At 60.2% G+C, this 16,064-nt stretch overlaps 4 protein-coding genes across 5 annotated transcripts in view; 2 read left to right on the top strand and 2 right to left on the bottom strand.

The window, feature by feature from the left end:
* Positions 1-3,217, bottom strand: part of GGTG_00885 — a gene marked incomplete at both ends in the record, with an annotated part of 5,666 nt that extends 2,449 nt beyond the window's left edge. Inside the window, 3 exons of one of the 2 annotated variants that reach the window (XM_009218638.1) lie at positions 23-913; positions 977-1,436; positions 1,648-3,217. In XM_009218638.1, coding sequence (XP_009216902.1) covers positions 23-913; positions 977-1,436; positions 1,648-2,715 — 2,419 coding nt within the window. Of the gene's footprint in view, positions 1-22; positions 1,437-1,647 lie in introns of both variants that reach the window. The other variant, XM_009218637.1, reaches the window with a different exon arrangement.
* A 2,299-nt stretch (positions 3,218-5,516) lies between these two features.
* Positions 5,517-6,885, top strand: GGTG_00884 (hypothetical protein; the record flags this gene model as incomplete). Its single annotated transcript, XM_009218636.1, has 3 exons — positions 5,517-5,841; positions 6,386-6,467; positions 6,561-6,885. The coding sequence occupies 3 exons, from the start codon at positions 5,517-5,519 to the stop codon at positions 6,883-6,885; spliced, it is 732 nt and encodes a 243-aa protein (XP_009216900.1).
* A 181-nt stretch (positions 6,886-7,066) lies between these two features.
* GGTG_00883 (hypothetical protein) lies at positions 7,067-11,147 on the top strand (the record flags this gene model as incomplete). The annotated part of the gene is made up of 4 exons (XM_009218635.1): positions 7,067-7,672; positions 7,787-9,060; positions 9,138-10,102; positions 10,174-11,147. 4 exons carry the CDS (start codon positions 7,067-7,069, stop codon positions 11,145-11,147), a joined length of 3,819 nt encoding a protein of 1,272 aa, XP_009216899.1.
* A 502-nt stretch (positions 11,148-11,649) lies between these two features.
* Positions 11,650-15,846, bottom strand: GGTG_00882 (hypothetical protein). The gene is made up of 3 exons (XM_009218634.1): positions 15,481-15,846; positions 12,606-15,392; positions 11,650-12,482 (listed from the first exon to the last, which is right to left on the bottom strand). The coding sequence occupies exons 1-3, from the start codon at positions 15,693-15,695 to the stop codon at positions 12,089-12,091; spliced, it is 3,396 nt and encodes a 1,131-aa protein (XP_009216898.1). The 5' UTR covers positions 15,696-15,846; the 3' UTR covers positions 11,650-12,088.
* Between the last annotated feature and the right edge of the window lie 218 nt (positions 15,847-16,064).

Raw genomic sequence — 16,064 nt, 5'->3', positions numbered from 1 at the left:
GAAGAGGGGTTGGATCACGTACTCAGCTTGATATTCCCTTCCATCGAGAGCAATATGTTGTCCGACTTGATGTCGCGGTGGATAACCCCCTTGGAGTGGAGATGCTGCAGGCCCAACAGCGTTTCGCGGCAGACCGACGCGATCTGGCCCTCCGTCATGATGTTGAACGTGACAACGTCCGTTAGGCTGCCGCCCTCCATAAACTCCATGACGACCCAGAGCTCTCCTCCGCACAGATAGCTGTCGATAAAGTTGACGATGTTGGGGTGTGAGCTGTCCTTCATGACGAGAATCTCGTTGATGATCAGATCCTTCTTGGGCTGCTGCTCCAGATTCATCTGCTTGATGGCAACCAGGCGGTTGTTTCCCCTTTCGTGGCCCGTGTACACGCCACCCGATGCGCCCTGTCCGATCTTGGTGAAGCCGCGGTAGATATCGCGCGGGTCGCCCTCGGAGCAGATCCTCTTCAGGGCCGCTACCACGTCCACGCCGTTGCTCTGTCGAGGGCGGTGACGAGGTCGTGACTGCGGCACGGCCCCAACCTGCGGCTGCGGCGGCCTCTGTGACTGACCGGCGCCATTGGCCTCGGGCGGCCTCGCATACTGGTGCTGCGATTGCGGGGGTGTCGTTTGCTGCGGCTGTTGCTGTCTCTTGCTCGGCGCGCGCCCGACCTGCCCGGACATGGCGGCCTGTGCCTGCGCCATGGCCTGCTCCTGCTGCTGCTGGACTAGTTGCTGTTGGTAGGCGGCCTGAACGGCAGGGGACTGCTGGTGCTGCTGGTGCTGATGATGCTGTTGATGCTGCTGCTGCTGATGCTGCTGCTGGTGCTGTTGGGAGGATGAGTAGGAGCCATTGCCGTTCACTCGCGAGTTGGATCGTGACCGGTGTTCTTCTGGAAGCATAGGATTGGCGTCTTTGGCCGGGGTTTGTTGGTAAGCTACGGGAGGCGCATCATCGGCGGCGGGTGGCGGCATACCAATTCCAGAGTCCTTCCCAGGGTATGGGGCTTGAGGGGCCGTTCGGGTAGGCAAGCTGACGGGCGGTCTCGGGGCCGGTCTGCTGGGCATCAGGTTGATGTCCTTGGCCGGTAGTGGGCCCGGTCCCTTTGGCACTGGTGGCGGTGATCGCGGGTTCTCGAAGCTCCCCTCATGGTTGACGGCGGCGTATCGTGGACTCGCGGGTGGACTGATCAGGGGTGCCATGGACATGTAGCTAGCAGGCAACATGCCGGGCGACATGGCCGAGGTCGACGACGCCTGCGTGGGCATCCCTGGTCTGGCATCGTGGAACTTTTCTAGCACTTGGTCTACCTGGGGCTTCTCGGTCGTCTCCTTGTAGAAGGTGATGACGTTGACGAGGGTTTCGGGGTTCTCTCTTCGCTCCTTCTCGGTAATGCCACTCTCGTTGATCAATCGTTGCCACTCCTTGGGTAGACCCTACGGCGTGTTCAATCGCGTGGTTAGAAACGAATTCTTCAATAGGGGTAAAAGCGGCCGCATGTGAGGAGGAATAGTAACACGTGCGGGTGGAGGGACGGCGATCAGAACCAAGTGGGCAATGAGGGGAAACGAAGGATAAGAATTAAGAGAGAGAGAAAAAAAAGTCAAGCGAATGGGATTGTTTCAGCAACAGCAAGGAACAACAAACCGTGAACTGTCCCGTCGTGCTGTCATAACCCACGTGGGTGACATGTACGGGATTTTCTGGAGCCGAGATCAGTGGTTTTTTCGGGGTGCCGACCAGGCTGGTCATGAAGCCGGAGAAGCCCGACTTCTTCCTCAGGACGCCAGGCATTCGAGGCTCCTTTGTCTCGTCCGAGAAGCGCTTGTTGAGGGACGACGGACCGTCGGCGCCCTTGCTGGAGCCCGACTTCTCACTCATGGCCGGCAGGTCGTTGGAGAAGCTCGCGGAATGGCGCAGCACAGGGGTACCCCTGGTTGCGGGATGCGAAGAGGAAGCAGCAGCAGAGCCGGCGGCAGCGGTTGTGGTGTTGGCAGTGGGGAGAGGAGAGGGGAAGGGCCGACTGATATGCGGCAGGCCGGAACTCGGGGCGGTCGGGTGGGAGCCGTCGAGGCGGTTGAGGATTGCGGTGCCGTCGAAGGGGGCGCCGACGAAGTCTTCTGAGGACTGGGAGCTGAGTGGATTGTGCTGCTGCTGCTGGTGCAGCTGATGGGGGTGGTTGTGTTGGTTGTGGTGAGCGGGCGGCTGCTGGTGGTGGTGCTGCTGGAGGTGCTGCTGCAGCTGATGGGACGACGGGTAGACGTTGTGGCTCTGGCTGCGGCGGTGGCTGGAGGTGCTCTGGCTGCTGTGGAGGCGCTGTGCCTGCTGGTGGGGGTCTGAGTCGCGATCGGCCCAGGCGGCGGCGGCGGCAACGGCGGCGGCAGGCGAGTGGGCCAGGGCAAAGTCGCCGGCGGGCAGGACGGGCGAGTGATTGGGACGGGTCGAGGGCGCAAAGGTGGCCGACTGCGGGTGCCGGGGCGACGAGGTTTTGGACGACGCGGTGGTGGCAGCCCTGGATAGTGGAGCGGTTGGCGCGCGGCGGAGGCTGCTCGAGCTGCGTTTGCTCACGAGCGATTGGGCGTCAAGGCGACCATCGGTGCTCAGCGTCGAGCTGTGGTTCTGGCGCGCCGACGGGGGCGGCTTCTTGACGAGTTTGCGCCGCTGCGAATTGCTGCCGTGGATGGTCGTGTCCAGGTCTCGGTGCTGTCCGTCCATGATCCGACGACCCAGGAGCCAGGAGCTTTGAGGGGTGAACGCGGGCGCTTCAATGGTCTGGTCTGCAAGGTCTGGTGTGCAAGGTCAGGCCTTGCCTCGAGGGCCTCTGGCTGTGCACGCACCAGACGCCGCTGCGCAGGTGGGATGGCGGGCGGGCGCCTGGGGGGTGGCTCAAATTTGGGGGGGGGGCCTGGCTACCTTCCTTGTTGGTGCCCTTGGTGCCTTATGCAAACGAAGGCTGTGGTGTGGGATGGCGCTGTGCTCTGAGCGGTGCAGAAGGGGAGAGAAAAAACTTCAGATGCACACCCATTCCCATTCCGCACGGCCAGGTACCTACCAGGTTTGAGTCGAGATCGGGTCGGGTGGGTGACTGGGTATACTAACTAGGTAGGGGTCCTCGACGGGCGAAACGACCAAGACGTGCGAGAAGCCCCGAGGGAAGATGCATGGGCAGCAGCTGCACAGTCTACGAGGTTTAGTAGCATCGAGGCCAACAACCGGTTTCTGCCCGTGGCCGATGGCAGCCAACGCCTTTTTTCCCCCTCCTGTCGGGATTGGCCGCGCAGACCTCTCTCTGGTGTAATTACATCACCTGTCGCGAGCCTGCCCACTGGTTCCGCCGTGCTTCAGGGTCGCAAGCAGGGAAGGGGGTTGCAGACCGGACTGGGGACATGCGTCAATACGATTGACCGACTGACTGATTGATGCGACGGCTCAGTGGGGCGCTGTCTTGTGCAACACTCCATTAGCAGCTAGGCGGCCAAACAATTGGGAGTGTGCACTTGCTTTTTCTTTGCTATTATCCCTTATATCCGTACCTGGGTACGTATTCTTCTTTACTGTCCTGGTAGGTGCACAGTACCTCTATCTAGGGGCTTTGGGTAGGTGGTACGGCTAGGTTACCCTTTGGGACTCCATCAACAAAAAGAGAGTAGCTGGCCCAATTGTGTCTCCCACTATCCTCAAGCGCCCTCGAAAGCATGTGTGCCCTCGAAAAGAGGCCTTTGCAGGAAACCTCGACTTCTCACGAAAGCTACCATCTCCACACTGTGGACAGCGGTGCTGGAGATGGGCGGGGAGGTGCCCGTCCCTCAGGTTGGCGCGAGTGGGGAAACACGTTGACGGTTGAAAGATTGCAGGGTCTCGGCTGTCGTCCCACGCTTGCCTCAGCCTCCAGTGGGCGCTCTGGTCGAAACAGTGGATGAATGGAATGGATGTGCCATGCCGCCGTCCCACAGGAGCGGTGCCGCAAGCGGATGACACAACATTGCTGCTGAAAGGTCCCGGATAATTGCCATGCAGCAAGGAAGCAGCGACACAGGCGCAAAATCTCTGGTCTGGGAACTGGATTGGGATTATGACTCGGGATTTTCTATTTGTGTCATTTCATCGGGCAGATCGAGTTCCCCATGCTCGTTTCTGTTTGGGGCGTACACTTCCATTCTGTTTGTCTGGGCACCAGCTTCCATGTCAGTTTCCAAGCGGAGAGTGACCACACGCATTTGGCCCCCAATCTGCCAACCGATTTCCATCCACCCTCCATTGACCGAGTTGCTACAATACGTACCTACACACCACGGTCCCGAGAATGCGAAAGCGGGGTCTTGTTCCCATTTGCCGCTTCTTCCTTCTCCAGGAACAATGATAAGATGTCAGTAGGTAGGTGAGGTGTGTAGTAAGCCGGCATCGCTTGCGTGCCCTCTGGTCAGTAATCGAGATGCTCGTCCCGCTGCAAATGCAAATCACTTCGACGCCGTGCAGAAGCAAGACGAGCTCGACGGCAGAGGAAGCAATAGAAAGCAAACCCCTCCCCGGTGGATCATGGGATCCTCTGATGGGTTCGTTGCCGGGAACGGCGCTTCTTGCTAGCTGAGCTGTGAAGCTTCGAGACCACTTGTCTCTTGTCTGCCGTGGACGAGCGAAACAGGCCCTGGTTGAGAAAGCAAAAAGGCCAGGATACCTGGAAGCGCGCACATTGGCTCCCGGGCTGCGTCCCCAGCACCAGTTTCAGGGCTGGCGAGCAGCGGCGAGTTGTTGGGACAGCAGCTCCCATCTGGTGGCGCACCTTCAACCGTCCTCAATTCCGAGTCGTGACTCGCAGAGTAACCGCCGTCAGTGCAGAAGGGCCACAAACGGGCCGTTGGGGTCGGCGCCAAAAAAAAAAAAAAGAAAAAAAAAGGGGGAAGACGGGAGGAGGGATGAAATAAAATTGCAGAGCCGCGAGCTAGCTGCTATCAGTCGCGGGATGGATGGGAGCCGTCGGTTTATATCAAGGATATCATGGAAGCCAGCAACGCCATCCACCCCCGTCAATACTGTCTCTTCATTTCGAGACGCACTACCATTGTCATGTTGGAGGTTGCGCACTCACGTCGCTCGCTCTGGCCGGGCGCAATCTTTTTAGCACAATGTGGGGGGCGCTAATAGAGGCTTATGAACACATTGGCTGTTCAATTTGTCTTTTCTCTGTTGTTCCGGCCGTTTTGAGTTCGCGTCACTCTCATCCAACGAACATGCGGGTCCGATGCAATGGCGCACGAACTCGATCAATTCCACCACTCCAACCCATTCGTTTTACTGACGAAGCTCCTGGCCTCAATTGTCTGGACCTTGCATATGGATGGATTGGCACAGCCAATGTCGTCTTGGATGGTGGCGCCGGACCGGTTCTGCAAAGTATTTATTATTTATGCATGCACGCACGGCAACTGTCTAATCGAGGTGTCTGTCGCTATGCAGCCCGTTAGAGAGCCAACCCCTCGGGTTCTCCTTCTTTTCTTTTGGTACTGGTTAATCGGCAAATGTGGACATCCAATACCGCCCAAGGAGGACCGGGTGAGAGCATTCACCATCATTCCGCCGTTGCTTTAGCACCGACGGGCACGTCCGGCCTGCGGGCGTCATCCACTCACATCTTGCCGTGGCTCAAGCGGGCCGTCATCCGATCGTTCCTTGGCTTCATCACGCCTTGCGTGACCCCTCTGGCGTTCACTGTAAAGCAGCATTCGGCGGAGGAGACCACGTTGGAACTGCACCCGAGATTGCATGTGCCACAAAAGCGCCCTCCACAAGGTAGACCACGCCATGAACAGCCGGAGGACGAGGTGCTCTCGGGATCGTGCATCGGTGAGTGGCATCTAGGCTGCGTGCTGTTCGTCCGACCATAACGCACCTCCTTTATCTCACATATGCCGCTCCGCTGTCACAAGCTCCGCAATGCTTGGTAGAAAGATTCCTGCCAGGTGGATTCCACACAGCCGCCGGAAAGCGGTTTGGTGCCTTGGAAGCTCTTTGAGTCGTCCGAGCGGTGGGTATTAGGATCAGTCCCGTCAGCGCCAGCCAGGTGGCCAACGCATCTTTCTGGCCTCGTTCGCGTTGGCAGCAACGCTCGGGGTGATTCAGTTCCACCACACAAGCATGTAGCCAACGCAGACCGCTTGACTCGCGATAGTTGCCTTGCTCGCGTGCCCGCACATGGCGAGGCTTGTGTCTGGTGATTTGAGAGACGGCAGTACATGTTGGGGAGGATGAGGCTTGACGCAGCCAGCTGAAGTCACGCCAACTCAAGGCCCCTAGCCCAAGCCTCAAGAGACGCCGCAGGTGGGGTGTGGGGATCTTGCCTGTCCCTGGCGGACCCCTGTTCTAAACGGCAAAATCGAATTGGATCTAGAACTTCAGGGAAAGTGCAACGCTGTCCTCCGGATTGCGTCGACCCTGAAAAAAGATCACGAACAACCTGCTCCTCGTGCAAAGTAAGTCGCCTGTCAGACCCCCAAGCCTGGTGCAATCGCTCCGTGATCCCCTCGCCGTGTCCCCCCAACAAGTGTGCTTGCATCATGTTCTAGAGAGCAGCTTGCCCAAACTCTCTGCTCGCCGCCGCCGCCTCCCCCAAGCCCCGTACGTTCCCATATTCAAGGTACCGACCACCACACCCTCCTTCAGCTCCCACCGCCGGCGGCTCTGGCCGTGCGTGTCAGCGGCCTTGCGCTCTGGTTGCCCAAGCCTCTGTTGCGGTGCCCAGGTGCCACCAGTCTGGGGCAGCCGGAAATCCCGTCCTCTCGCTTACACACACCGACCTCCCCCTCTCCCTTGCATCATCCCCTTGGACCTGGCCTCCGCCCGCGGCCGCCGTCGGCCTCGCTGTGCTCCGCCTGCCAAGTCGGCCGGTGACCGCAACATCGCATCACGGTAGCACCGTCTGTGCAACCGCCTGGCACGACAGCCCCATGCTAATTGATGGTCCACCAGGCTGCCTTCCTCTCCAGTTACACTCCCATTGTGCCACCCCTTGCTGGGACCGGCCCTCCGTCTACCGCCTGTCCGATATCGTCCGACTCCTGCCTGATCCACGATGGCTTCGACCGCCGCCCCCGACCATGTCGACGGCGCTGAGCCCGGCTCTCTCGCGGACCAGCTCCGCCAGAACCACACCGTGACCGTCGAAGACGCCGAAGATCCCGATCTCCCGCAGCATTCGCCCCAGCCCGCGGCTGCCAAGGCCGCCAGCAAGCAGAATGCCTCCCCGGCCCCTTCGGCTAGCATCGACACCCACTCCCACGAGCTGTTCCCCGAACTTGGCGGGCCCAAGAAGGCCAATACTGCCGTCCCCCCTGTCTGGAGCGCCAAGACGGCCTCCAATGGTTCCAAGGCCGACGGCGGCACCCCCGTCGATGCCGACTCCGGCGCCTCCACCCCGAACGGCTCCCGCGGCGGTCCCCCGGCCCTCTCAATCCCCGGCCGCAACGTCACCCATGTGTTCCTAGAACCGCAGCAGATCATGCCCCGTGCCCAGCTCAAGCGGCCTATCCCGGACATCCTGAAAGATCTCAACCGCAAGTCCCGTGCCAACGTCACCATGAGCTCCGCCCCGAACGGCCGTCTTCGCTTCGAGGCTACCGGACCCCAGGACGTCGCCCACCAGGCCCTCAAAGACCTCGTTCAGCAGATCGGCGCCAAGGTGCGTGGCGCTGTGCCAATGCCATGGCGTGCCTGTGGCTATCCATTCCATTCCGTGGTTCCCGTGCTGAGATTGATCCCTGAACCCGTGCTGACCTTCGTTTCCGCCTTGTAGCAAACCGTCAAGGTATCAATCCCCCACTCCTCTAGGTCCCACATCATCGGAAAGCAGGGCTCGACCATCAAGGCGCTCCAGGAGAAGACGGGTGCTCGGATCCAGCTTCCCAAGGACGCCGGCGCGGGCCCTGTGGATGATGACGACGACGCCATGGTCGATGTCCTCATCGAAGGAAATGCCCTGTCCGCCCGTGCTGCCCAGGATGCCGTCCTGGCTATCGCGAAGGAGCGGTCTGCCAACGTTAGCACAAAGCTGCGCAGCATCCCGGCCGAGTTCTATCCCTTTATCGGCCAGGGCTTGGCTTTTGGCGACGATGTCAACGTGCGGATACCACCCCACCAGCCATGGTCGTCACAACCCCCGTCGGCTCCCCCGGCCGGACAGCGGCCCGCCTTCAACCCCGCGCCGTTGGAGAGCTTCATCCATCTGGCTGGAGAGCGTGCTGCCGTGCAGGCCGCGCGCGCCGACATCGAGCGCAAGGTAGAGGAGCTCCGCCAACAGCTGATGCTGGAGCAGCTGTCCATCCAGCGGGGCAGGCATCAGTTCATCATCGGCGACCGCGGCGTCCCCATAGAAGATTTCTTCGACGAGACGGGCTGTGCCATCATCCTGCCGACCGATGAGGATGACGACATGGTGACCATCGTCGGACCCGCCAGCAAGCTGCAGGCGGGCGCGGAGAAGGCGATGGATCTGGCGCTTAACATGCAATGCTCGAACCTCGACATCTCGAGATTCCACCGCCAGGCGCCGGGCGGCGCCGCCGCACACGCGCGCAACGTGACCCGCTACCTTCGCCAGCGTGATGAGATCAAACGCCTCGAGAGGATGTACAACACCCACATCAACACCCCCTTCACTCGCGAGGGCGCTCTGCCCTGGGAGCTCTACGCCCGCGATGGCAAGAACGCCATCCGTGCACAGTCCGAGATCAAGGGCCTCGTGGACAGCCACCCCCCTTCGCGCATGGCCACCGTTCCTATTGACCCGTTCTTCCACACCTACTTGAGGGACGAGGTCAAGAACAGGGTCAAGGAGACGTATGGCGTCCAACTGGTCGTTCCTGAGACCTCTGACGTCGGCGCGCCCGTGCTGCTTGTTTTCGAGGAGGTTGCCCCCGTCGACGCCGAGTATCAGGTCCCGCGCGCTGCCCCGTCCGCAGCCGACGTCAAGGCGTTCCAGGAGGGTCTTAGTGCCGCCAAGAAGCACCTCATCGACATCATTGGCCACCAAGAGCAGATCACGTCGATTCCCATCGACGTGCCTCACAAGTAAGCCCATCCCCCACCTTCTTGCCCCTTGATGGCTGTCGTTTCGCTAACCAACACGTGCCTCTCTCTGCTTCTAGGTTCCACGACAAGCTCAAGAGGTTCATCAAGAAGGAGCAGGAGAACCGGGCCCCCGACCAGATTCGCGTCCGGGTTTCTGCCCTGGGAACCACGGTCACCCTCCGTGGTCCCAAATCCTCAGTCGAGAGACTCGCTACCAAGGTCGTCGCCTTCATTCAGCAAGAGACCGAGGACGAGAAGGAGCGCGGCTTCACGCTTGAGTTCGACTTCCCGCAAAAGTTTGCCAATCATCTGATCGGAAAGGGTGGTAGCAACATCCGCGAGCTGCGGGAGAAGTTTGACGTCGAGATCCAGGTCCAGGATGGCAAGGTTGAGCTCAAGGGACCAAAGGCCAAGGCCGAGGCCGCAAGGTCTCACATCCAGAGCTGGGCTCGCCAGCTGGCCGACGAGATGACGCACGTGCTGAAGATCGACCCCAAGTTCCATAGGGAGCTTATCGGAACCCAGGGTTCCCAGATCAACCGCCTTCAGACCAGGTACAAGGTCCTGATCTTCTTCCCTCGCTCGGCCAAGCCGGCCAAGGATGATGACGACTCGGCGGCCGACGCGGCTAGTGATGCGGGAGCCAAGCAGCGAAGGCAGCAAGCACCCGACGAGGTGCTGATCAGGGGGCCCAAGAAGGGTGCAGACGAGGCCCGCGACGAGATCCTGTCCCTGGTCCAGTACTCAAGGGATCACTCGTACACGGCCACCGTGCCTGTCCAGCAGAAGCAGCTTCCTCATTTCATCGGCTCAGGCGGCTCCGTCATGGACGCTCTCCGCACCGAGACGGGCGCCAAGATCGACATCCCCAATGGCAGGGAATCTCCCGACACCATTGTCGAGATTCTGATCAAGGGCACCAAGTCTCAGGTCGCGGCGGCTAAGAAGATCTTGGAGGAAAAGAAGTCGGTGTTCGACGACACGGTCGTCCGGGAGATCGAGGTGGAGCGCAAGTATCACAAGGCACTCATCGGTGCCGGAGGTAAGTCCCTTCTGTAACGTTCGCTGTCTTCTGGCGCTATGGTGCTCGGGTACTGACGTGCGACTATCCAGGCGCCACCCTCAAGGACATTGTCGTGTCTGCCGGCGGCTCCGACGACCGCCGCGAGCTGGCCCGTACTGTGCGCTTCCCCAAGCAGGACTCTGACGGCAACACCATCAAGATCGAGGGACGCACAGATATTGTGGAGAAGATCGTTGCCAAGATACAAGAGATTGTGTCTCAGCGCGAGAGCCAGGTTTCCGAGGTGATCGACGTGCCCATCGAGAAGCACAGGACACTGATCGGCCGCGGCGGTGACGTGAAGCGGCAGCTGGAGGCCAAGTTGAAGGTGTCGATTGACATCCCCAAGCAGGGTGATGGCAAGACGGGCGTCAAGATATCTGGCCTGCCCGCCGACGTGGAATCCGCCAAGGAGCACATCCAGTCGCTGGTCAAGGAGCAGCAGGGCGAGACGGTCGAGGTGCCGCGCAGCCTGCACCATGCCGTCTCCAACGGCGGGCAGATCTTCCGCAAGCTCCGTAACGACCACCAGGTCACGGTCGACCACGCCGGCCATGCCGTGCCGCCCAAGCCGTCTCAGTCGGCCGGCGCGCGTAGCAACGGCGGCGCGCTGCCGCTCATCACGGATGAGCCGGCGGCTGATGCGCACTCGTGGAATGTGGTCGAGAGCGCCGGCGCCGGCTCTGACGAGGACCAGGGCATGATCCCCTGGGTCCTGCGCGGCCCGCCCGCCGGCATCGAGAAGGCCAAGAAGCTGATCGACACGGCGCTGGAGCAGGCCCAGAAGGGCAGCGCCACGGGCTACCTCAACCTGGCGGACCCGCGTACCTGCCGCTTCGTCATCGGCCAGGGCGGCAGCAAGGTCAACCAGATCCGCAAGCAGACGGGATGCCAGATCACGGTGCCGCGCCAGGGCAGCGACGACGCCATCGAGATCGTCGGTACCAAAGACGGCGTCGAGAAGGCCAAGGACCTCATCCTGGCTGCTGTCGAGGAGGGCTCCCGCGGAGCAAGCAGGGATTAGAACTCCTCGCCATCGCGGCAGGCACAACAGGCTGACAGCGTTTGGTAGTGCGTTTTTTCTTTTTCTTTTTTTTTTCTTTCGTCTCACCATACAAACGGTCGGTCGGTGGGTTGGCTGTGTTTTTATGGCGGGGCTATGCCATTTTGATTTGATTTGCCAGAGTCACTGGACACACCGGGAGAAAGAACGGATGAATGGGTCTAATGTGCGTCCTTGGTGTGCTGGCGGGCTTGGGCGAAATCAAACAAGAGAAGGGAGAAAAAAAGGAAGGGGGTTATCAAGGAACGGAAACGATGATATCACGAAAGACAATACAAAGCCATTAGAGGAGGCATTATTCCAGCGTCGCTTCAGTTAATCTATGCACAAGATAGGCAGCCAGGCTTCCATAAATAAATAATACATTGTCTTGTGCACACCACATGTATCATTGCAAGCTGCTGCACCACGGATCTCATTTGCTCTGAACACACCAGTTGAAAACCGCCATGGTTGATAATCACCACCTAAACTCTGCTGTCCCACTCTTTCGTCCTCGGTTTCTTCCTCGCTTGCTCAAAGATTGTCTCCTCACTGCTGGAGATTGACGGCAACGGGCTCATATTAGTATCCCTAGTGGTAGAATATAAAAGCGATCAAATGCCGATGTTGTGGGCACGATGATGACAATGGATGTAAAGTAGGAATTACAGATATATATATATATAAAGCAGTGTATCCGCCCAAAGAGACAGCTTTCGCGAAGCCCGGCGCATGGTTTCCGACTTCTACCCCGTCCGTCCGTCACGTTGGGCTGTTCGCTGCTGCTTCCTCGGAAGTTGGCCACGAAGCCGGCGGAACGCATCCCTCAGACCAAGCCCGTTGAACGTCGTCTTGGTTCGGTCATCCCGGTCCGCAGCGCTTTGGGGCGACATGTGGGAGGTCCACAGGTTGGGGGGCCTCTAGCCCCTACCGCCTCCATCGGACTGGCTCCTAGCCCGAGCATCGTGCTGCTCCTCGACGCGGCGGAGGAACTCCTCAGGGATGCGGGCCTCAAACTCGAGGACGCGCTGGCGGAGCCACTCGGACACGGTCGGGATGCGCGCCTCCCAGCCGTCGCGCAGCAGCCGACGCCACTCCTCGGGCACCTCGACCTGGATGCCGCGCTGCTGCGCTCCCATTTGGTACAGCCCAATCATGCTCTCGAGGAGTAGCGCCGCCCCTTGCTCCGCCGCCACCCCCTGTGGCATCTCGCCAGGCCCGGGCAGGATCCCCGCCACCTGGGCCGCGTTCTGCCCTCCGATGTTGTGGAGACCGGGGAGCACAAGCGATTCTATCGCTTCGCTCAGCTTATTCCTAGAAACGAGGCCGTGAAACGATCAATCTTTGTCAGAAGCATTCCGGAAGGAAACCCGAGACAGACTGCGCATCTCTCTAGTCTCTGATCAGCCAGGACTGAGCGGTGGGCTACTCCCTTACATGTACTCTCTATCGGCATCAGTTGGCGCGCGTTGCGGACCTGCGGGGGTGGCACCCCCAGCACCAGCCGCGGCAGCACCAGCGGTGGTGGGGACCGGCGGGGACGGACGATGAGGTGTTATCGTGGAGCTACTGCTAGGAGCGGGAGCAGTAGTCGCGGCGGTACTCGATTCCGCGCTCCTATCACCGCCAGTGTGGGCTTGAGAGGGGTTGTTCGACGAAGGGGCTTGGATCTTGACTTTGACCTCACCCTCGACACCGTCAATCCTAACCGTGGTGACCTCACCGGGCTTGGGCTTGCCAGAAGGGCCAGGTTTGGCAGCCGTTGAAGGTCCGGCTCGTGTCGCGCTGGGAGCCTGACCTGATCCAGAGCTTGGGCCGGCGCCGGCCTTGGCCTCCTCGGCCTCCTTCACTTTGACGAGGTTATTGACGAACTGATTTGCCTCAACGCCGCCGTCAAGCAGCCACTTGAGACATAGCTGGACACGCTCGCGCGCAAACCTGTTGTGATCGTCGTAAAGACTCGAGTTCAACAGCGCAGGCATGCCGTTGTACTGAACCACCTTCCTCTGGACCGTCTCGTTACCGGGCGAGGTCTTTCCGGGCGCAGGTTGCAGTAGCGAAGCCAGGAGAGCGAGAACCTGGCACTTGACCTCGGGCCAGGGATACTTGTGAGCAGGCTCCTGTCCGGGCGGCGCGCACGGCGGAGGTGGAGGCGGCGGGGGCGGAAGATGTTCGTCTCCATCCTCGAAAGGGTACGGGGCGCGGGGGAAGCCCGGCACTGCTGTTGGCGGTGGGGGTGATGGGGCGCCGCTGGTGTTGGCGGCAGCCGCGGCGGACTGGGCATCACCGCCATTGTTCCTCGGCGGTGGGGCTGACACCAGCGGCTTCTTCTCGACGGCCCTCTCGAGGTTTCTCAGGAGAGTAACTAGCTCGTATGTGGCGTCCCACTCGATCAGGCGGCTTCGCAGCTCGTGGTCCTCGGCGGCCGTGATAAGGAAGTCAAGGAACTGGGCGAGCCCGTCCTTGGCACGTTCCATATCCCAATTATCGACCGGGAAGTCGGCCTCATATATGACTCCTTCGCGGATGTGTGCTTGTATCACCATCAACGCAAGACACTCGGGCACGATGCGACTGCGGAAATTACTGAAGAGGAAATGCAGCAATTTGACGCGGTTCTCGGCCACGTGCTTCTCGGCGGGCGACTCGTTCGCGATCGGGCCCTTTGGACATGTGCGGTACATGTGATTGATAAGACGCAGCAGCACCGTCTGTGCTGGTGAGGTGATGTCTTTGGGGATGCGCAGAGCTTTCCATGTGTAGGGCAGCAGAGCATTGTGGTGCAGGGCCTCGACGATCTGCATCGTGATCTGGAAGATCAGCGATGCCTCGTCCTTCTCCCAGACAGCGATGAAGACCAGCATCTCGCGCAGCAGGCTCTTGCCGCACTCGAGCGCAATGAACATGCGGCATCTCGTCCGCTGGCGGTTCTCGTAGGGTGCAAGGCTGTTAACCGTGTCAACTATGCATGACTTGACAATCATGTGCAGCGCCTCGATCTGCTTGGGGTCCAGGATGTTGGGGATCTCGGTGAGGAGACCAGTCATTGGCCCGTCACCGTACGACTCGGCATCGTCCACATCATCCTCCTCTTCCTCGTCGTCTTCATCCTCCTCGGCCCCCTCGTTCATGTCCTCGACGTAGCCCTGCACGAGACTGCGCGACCCATGCCTAGGCGCCCCATCGTGTGCGGGGCCTTGAATGCTACCCTCGAATTCGCCGTCGACAATCTCCCCTTCGTACATGTCGCCGTCCTCGTCGTCGAAGTCGCCCTCACGATATGACGTGTAATGCTGGAGGAGGCTGGTCTTACAAGCCTCAGCCCGCTTCTGGGCAAACTCGACCGACGGCATGGGCACCTTCCACTCGCAGTAGTTCTCGTCGCGGGCCTTGGTCCACCACATGTCGATCTCGTGGGACACGCGCCCGTAGGCCTTGTCTTGCTCGAACTTGTCCGTCTCCTTCTCGACCCAGACGGGCTCGGTGGACGGCGGAGGGACGACGGCTCGCGACTTTGTGTCGCCTCCCGGAAGCCAATTCCAAGCCAGTGGTGAGATGGGAGGCAGAGGGCCGGGCGGCCGGTGCCCTTGGGCCTGCACCTCGGCGTACTCCCTAAGCAGTTTTCTGGCCTTGTCACACATGGTAGAGTTCCGCTCAAGCCAGTTGGAGACCTCGGTCTTTGCGACTTCGAGACGGAAGCCCGTCTCGTCGTCATCGGCCGTGGAGTCGTCGTCGAACAGCACGTCAAACCAGAAGGACATCTTGTTGCGGTCGTTCTTGGCCGTCCAGTTGTGGGCCTGCTGCAGCGAGGTGACCATCAGCTTTTTGTAGAGCTCCGTGATCTCGGTCAGCTTCATCTTGCAGACGTCGTCGAGACCCTCGACGTCGTAGCCCTTGCTGGTGACGTTGACGCAGAGGATGATTGTCTGGTAGACCATCTGGTCAAAGTGCACGGCTGCGCAGATGTCCTGGGGCACCTCGGGCTCCGACGTGACCAGCAGGTTGCGGGCAATGTGCATCAGCTTGTTGAGGACCTGCAGGTCCTCCTTGAGCGTGGCGTAGTGCTTGAGGATGAGCGAGGTGCTGTCCCCCGAGTCGACGCCCTTGCCCGGGTCGTTGGACCCGCCGAGCGGCCCGACAGAGCGCTTGCTCAGGTGCGGGACCGCCGAGGCGAAGATCTTGGTGAGGTACATCCAGATGCCCACATTTTTGGACAGAGCCTCGCTGCGAGGCGGAAGCGCGAGCGTCGGCCGCAGAGTTAGCCACACGCCTCGATCGGCCGGTGCTTCTGGAGAAGGCAAGCTAGACCTACCGAACGTCTTTGTAGGTGTGAGTCTTCTCAAGAGTCCTCGATACCATGCTCGTGACCTTGGCGGCCGTGAGAGGGCCCATGGCGGGGGCCTCGGTGTAGTGCCCCTCGAGGCAGATGAGGCAGCCGGAAAAGCATCGCTCCTCGATCGACTCGTCCGAGTGCGAGCTGATCCGGTCAATGGGGGGCACGCTGCTACCCATGGCTAGGGCTGGCATGTCGCGGTTCTGCGACGTGCTGGCTAGATCTTTGCTGGATTGCAAGCTAGCGCGTTCTGAGGCTGCCTGGTTTGTTGAAGCTATCAAAACATGATGTGGGGTTTAGGTATTTTCTGCCACTTGGGTTTAGTGGGGTGCCCATTCAACCTTTTTTCTTTTCTTTTTTCTCCCTTTCTGCGTCATCAACGGCAGCCGCATGCAGAGGCAGACGACTGAACGCCCTGGAAGGCTCCACCTATTGAGTGCCAACCGCTCACTGCGACGGCGCAGAATTGGCGCTGAATCATGAAGATGACCGGAATCCTCGGCCCCTGAGCTGTTATTTCTCTTCTACCCCTTTCCGTCTGTATTTTTTTCGTCTATGTACTT

The sequence above is a fragment of the Gaeumannomyces tritici genome (genome assembly GCF_000145635.1).
Source record: "Gaeumannomyces tritici R3-111a-1 unplaced genomic scaffold supercont2.1, whole genome shotgun sequence".
NCBI classification, from domain to species: Eukaryota; Fungi; Ascomycota; class Sordariomycetes; order Magnaporthales; family Magnaporthaceae; genus Gaeumannomyces; species Gaeumannomyces tritici.
Note: the sequence above shows the minus strand (reverse complement) of the source record. Positions and strands in the feature narration are given on the sequence as shown.

Bases quoted from the DNA above. Each gene is read 5' to 3' on its own strand.
- GGTG_00882 (XM_009218634.1), bottom strand. From the start codon at position 15,695: ATGCCAGCCCTAGCCATGGGTAGCAGCGTGCCCCCCATTGACCGGATC. The intron at 15,393-15,480 runs GTAGGTCTAGCT...TCCGCCTCGCAG, and splicing joins CACACCTACAAAGACGTTCG to CGAGGCTCTGTCCAAAAATG. The intron at 12,483-12,605 runs GTAAGGGAGTAG...CCTCGTTTCTAG, and splicing joins GATGCCGATAGAGAGTACAT to GAATAAGCTGAGCGAAGCGA.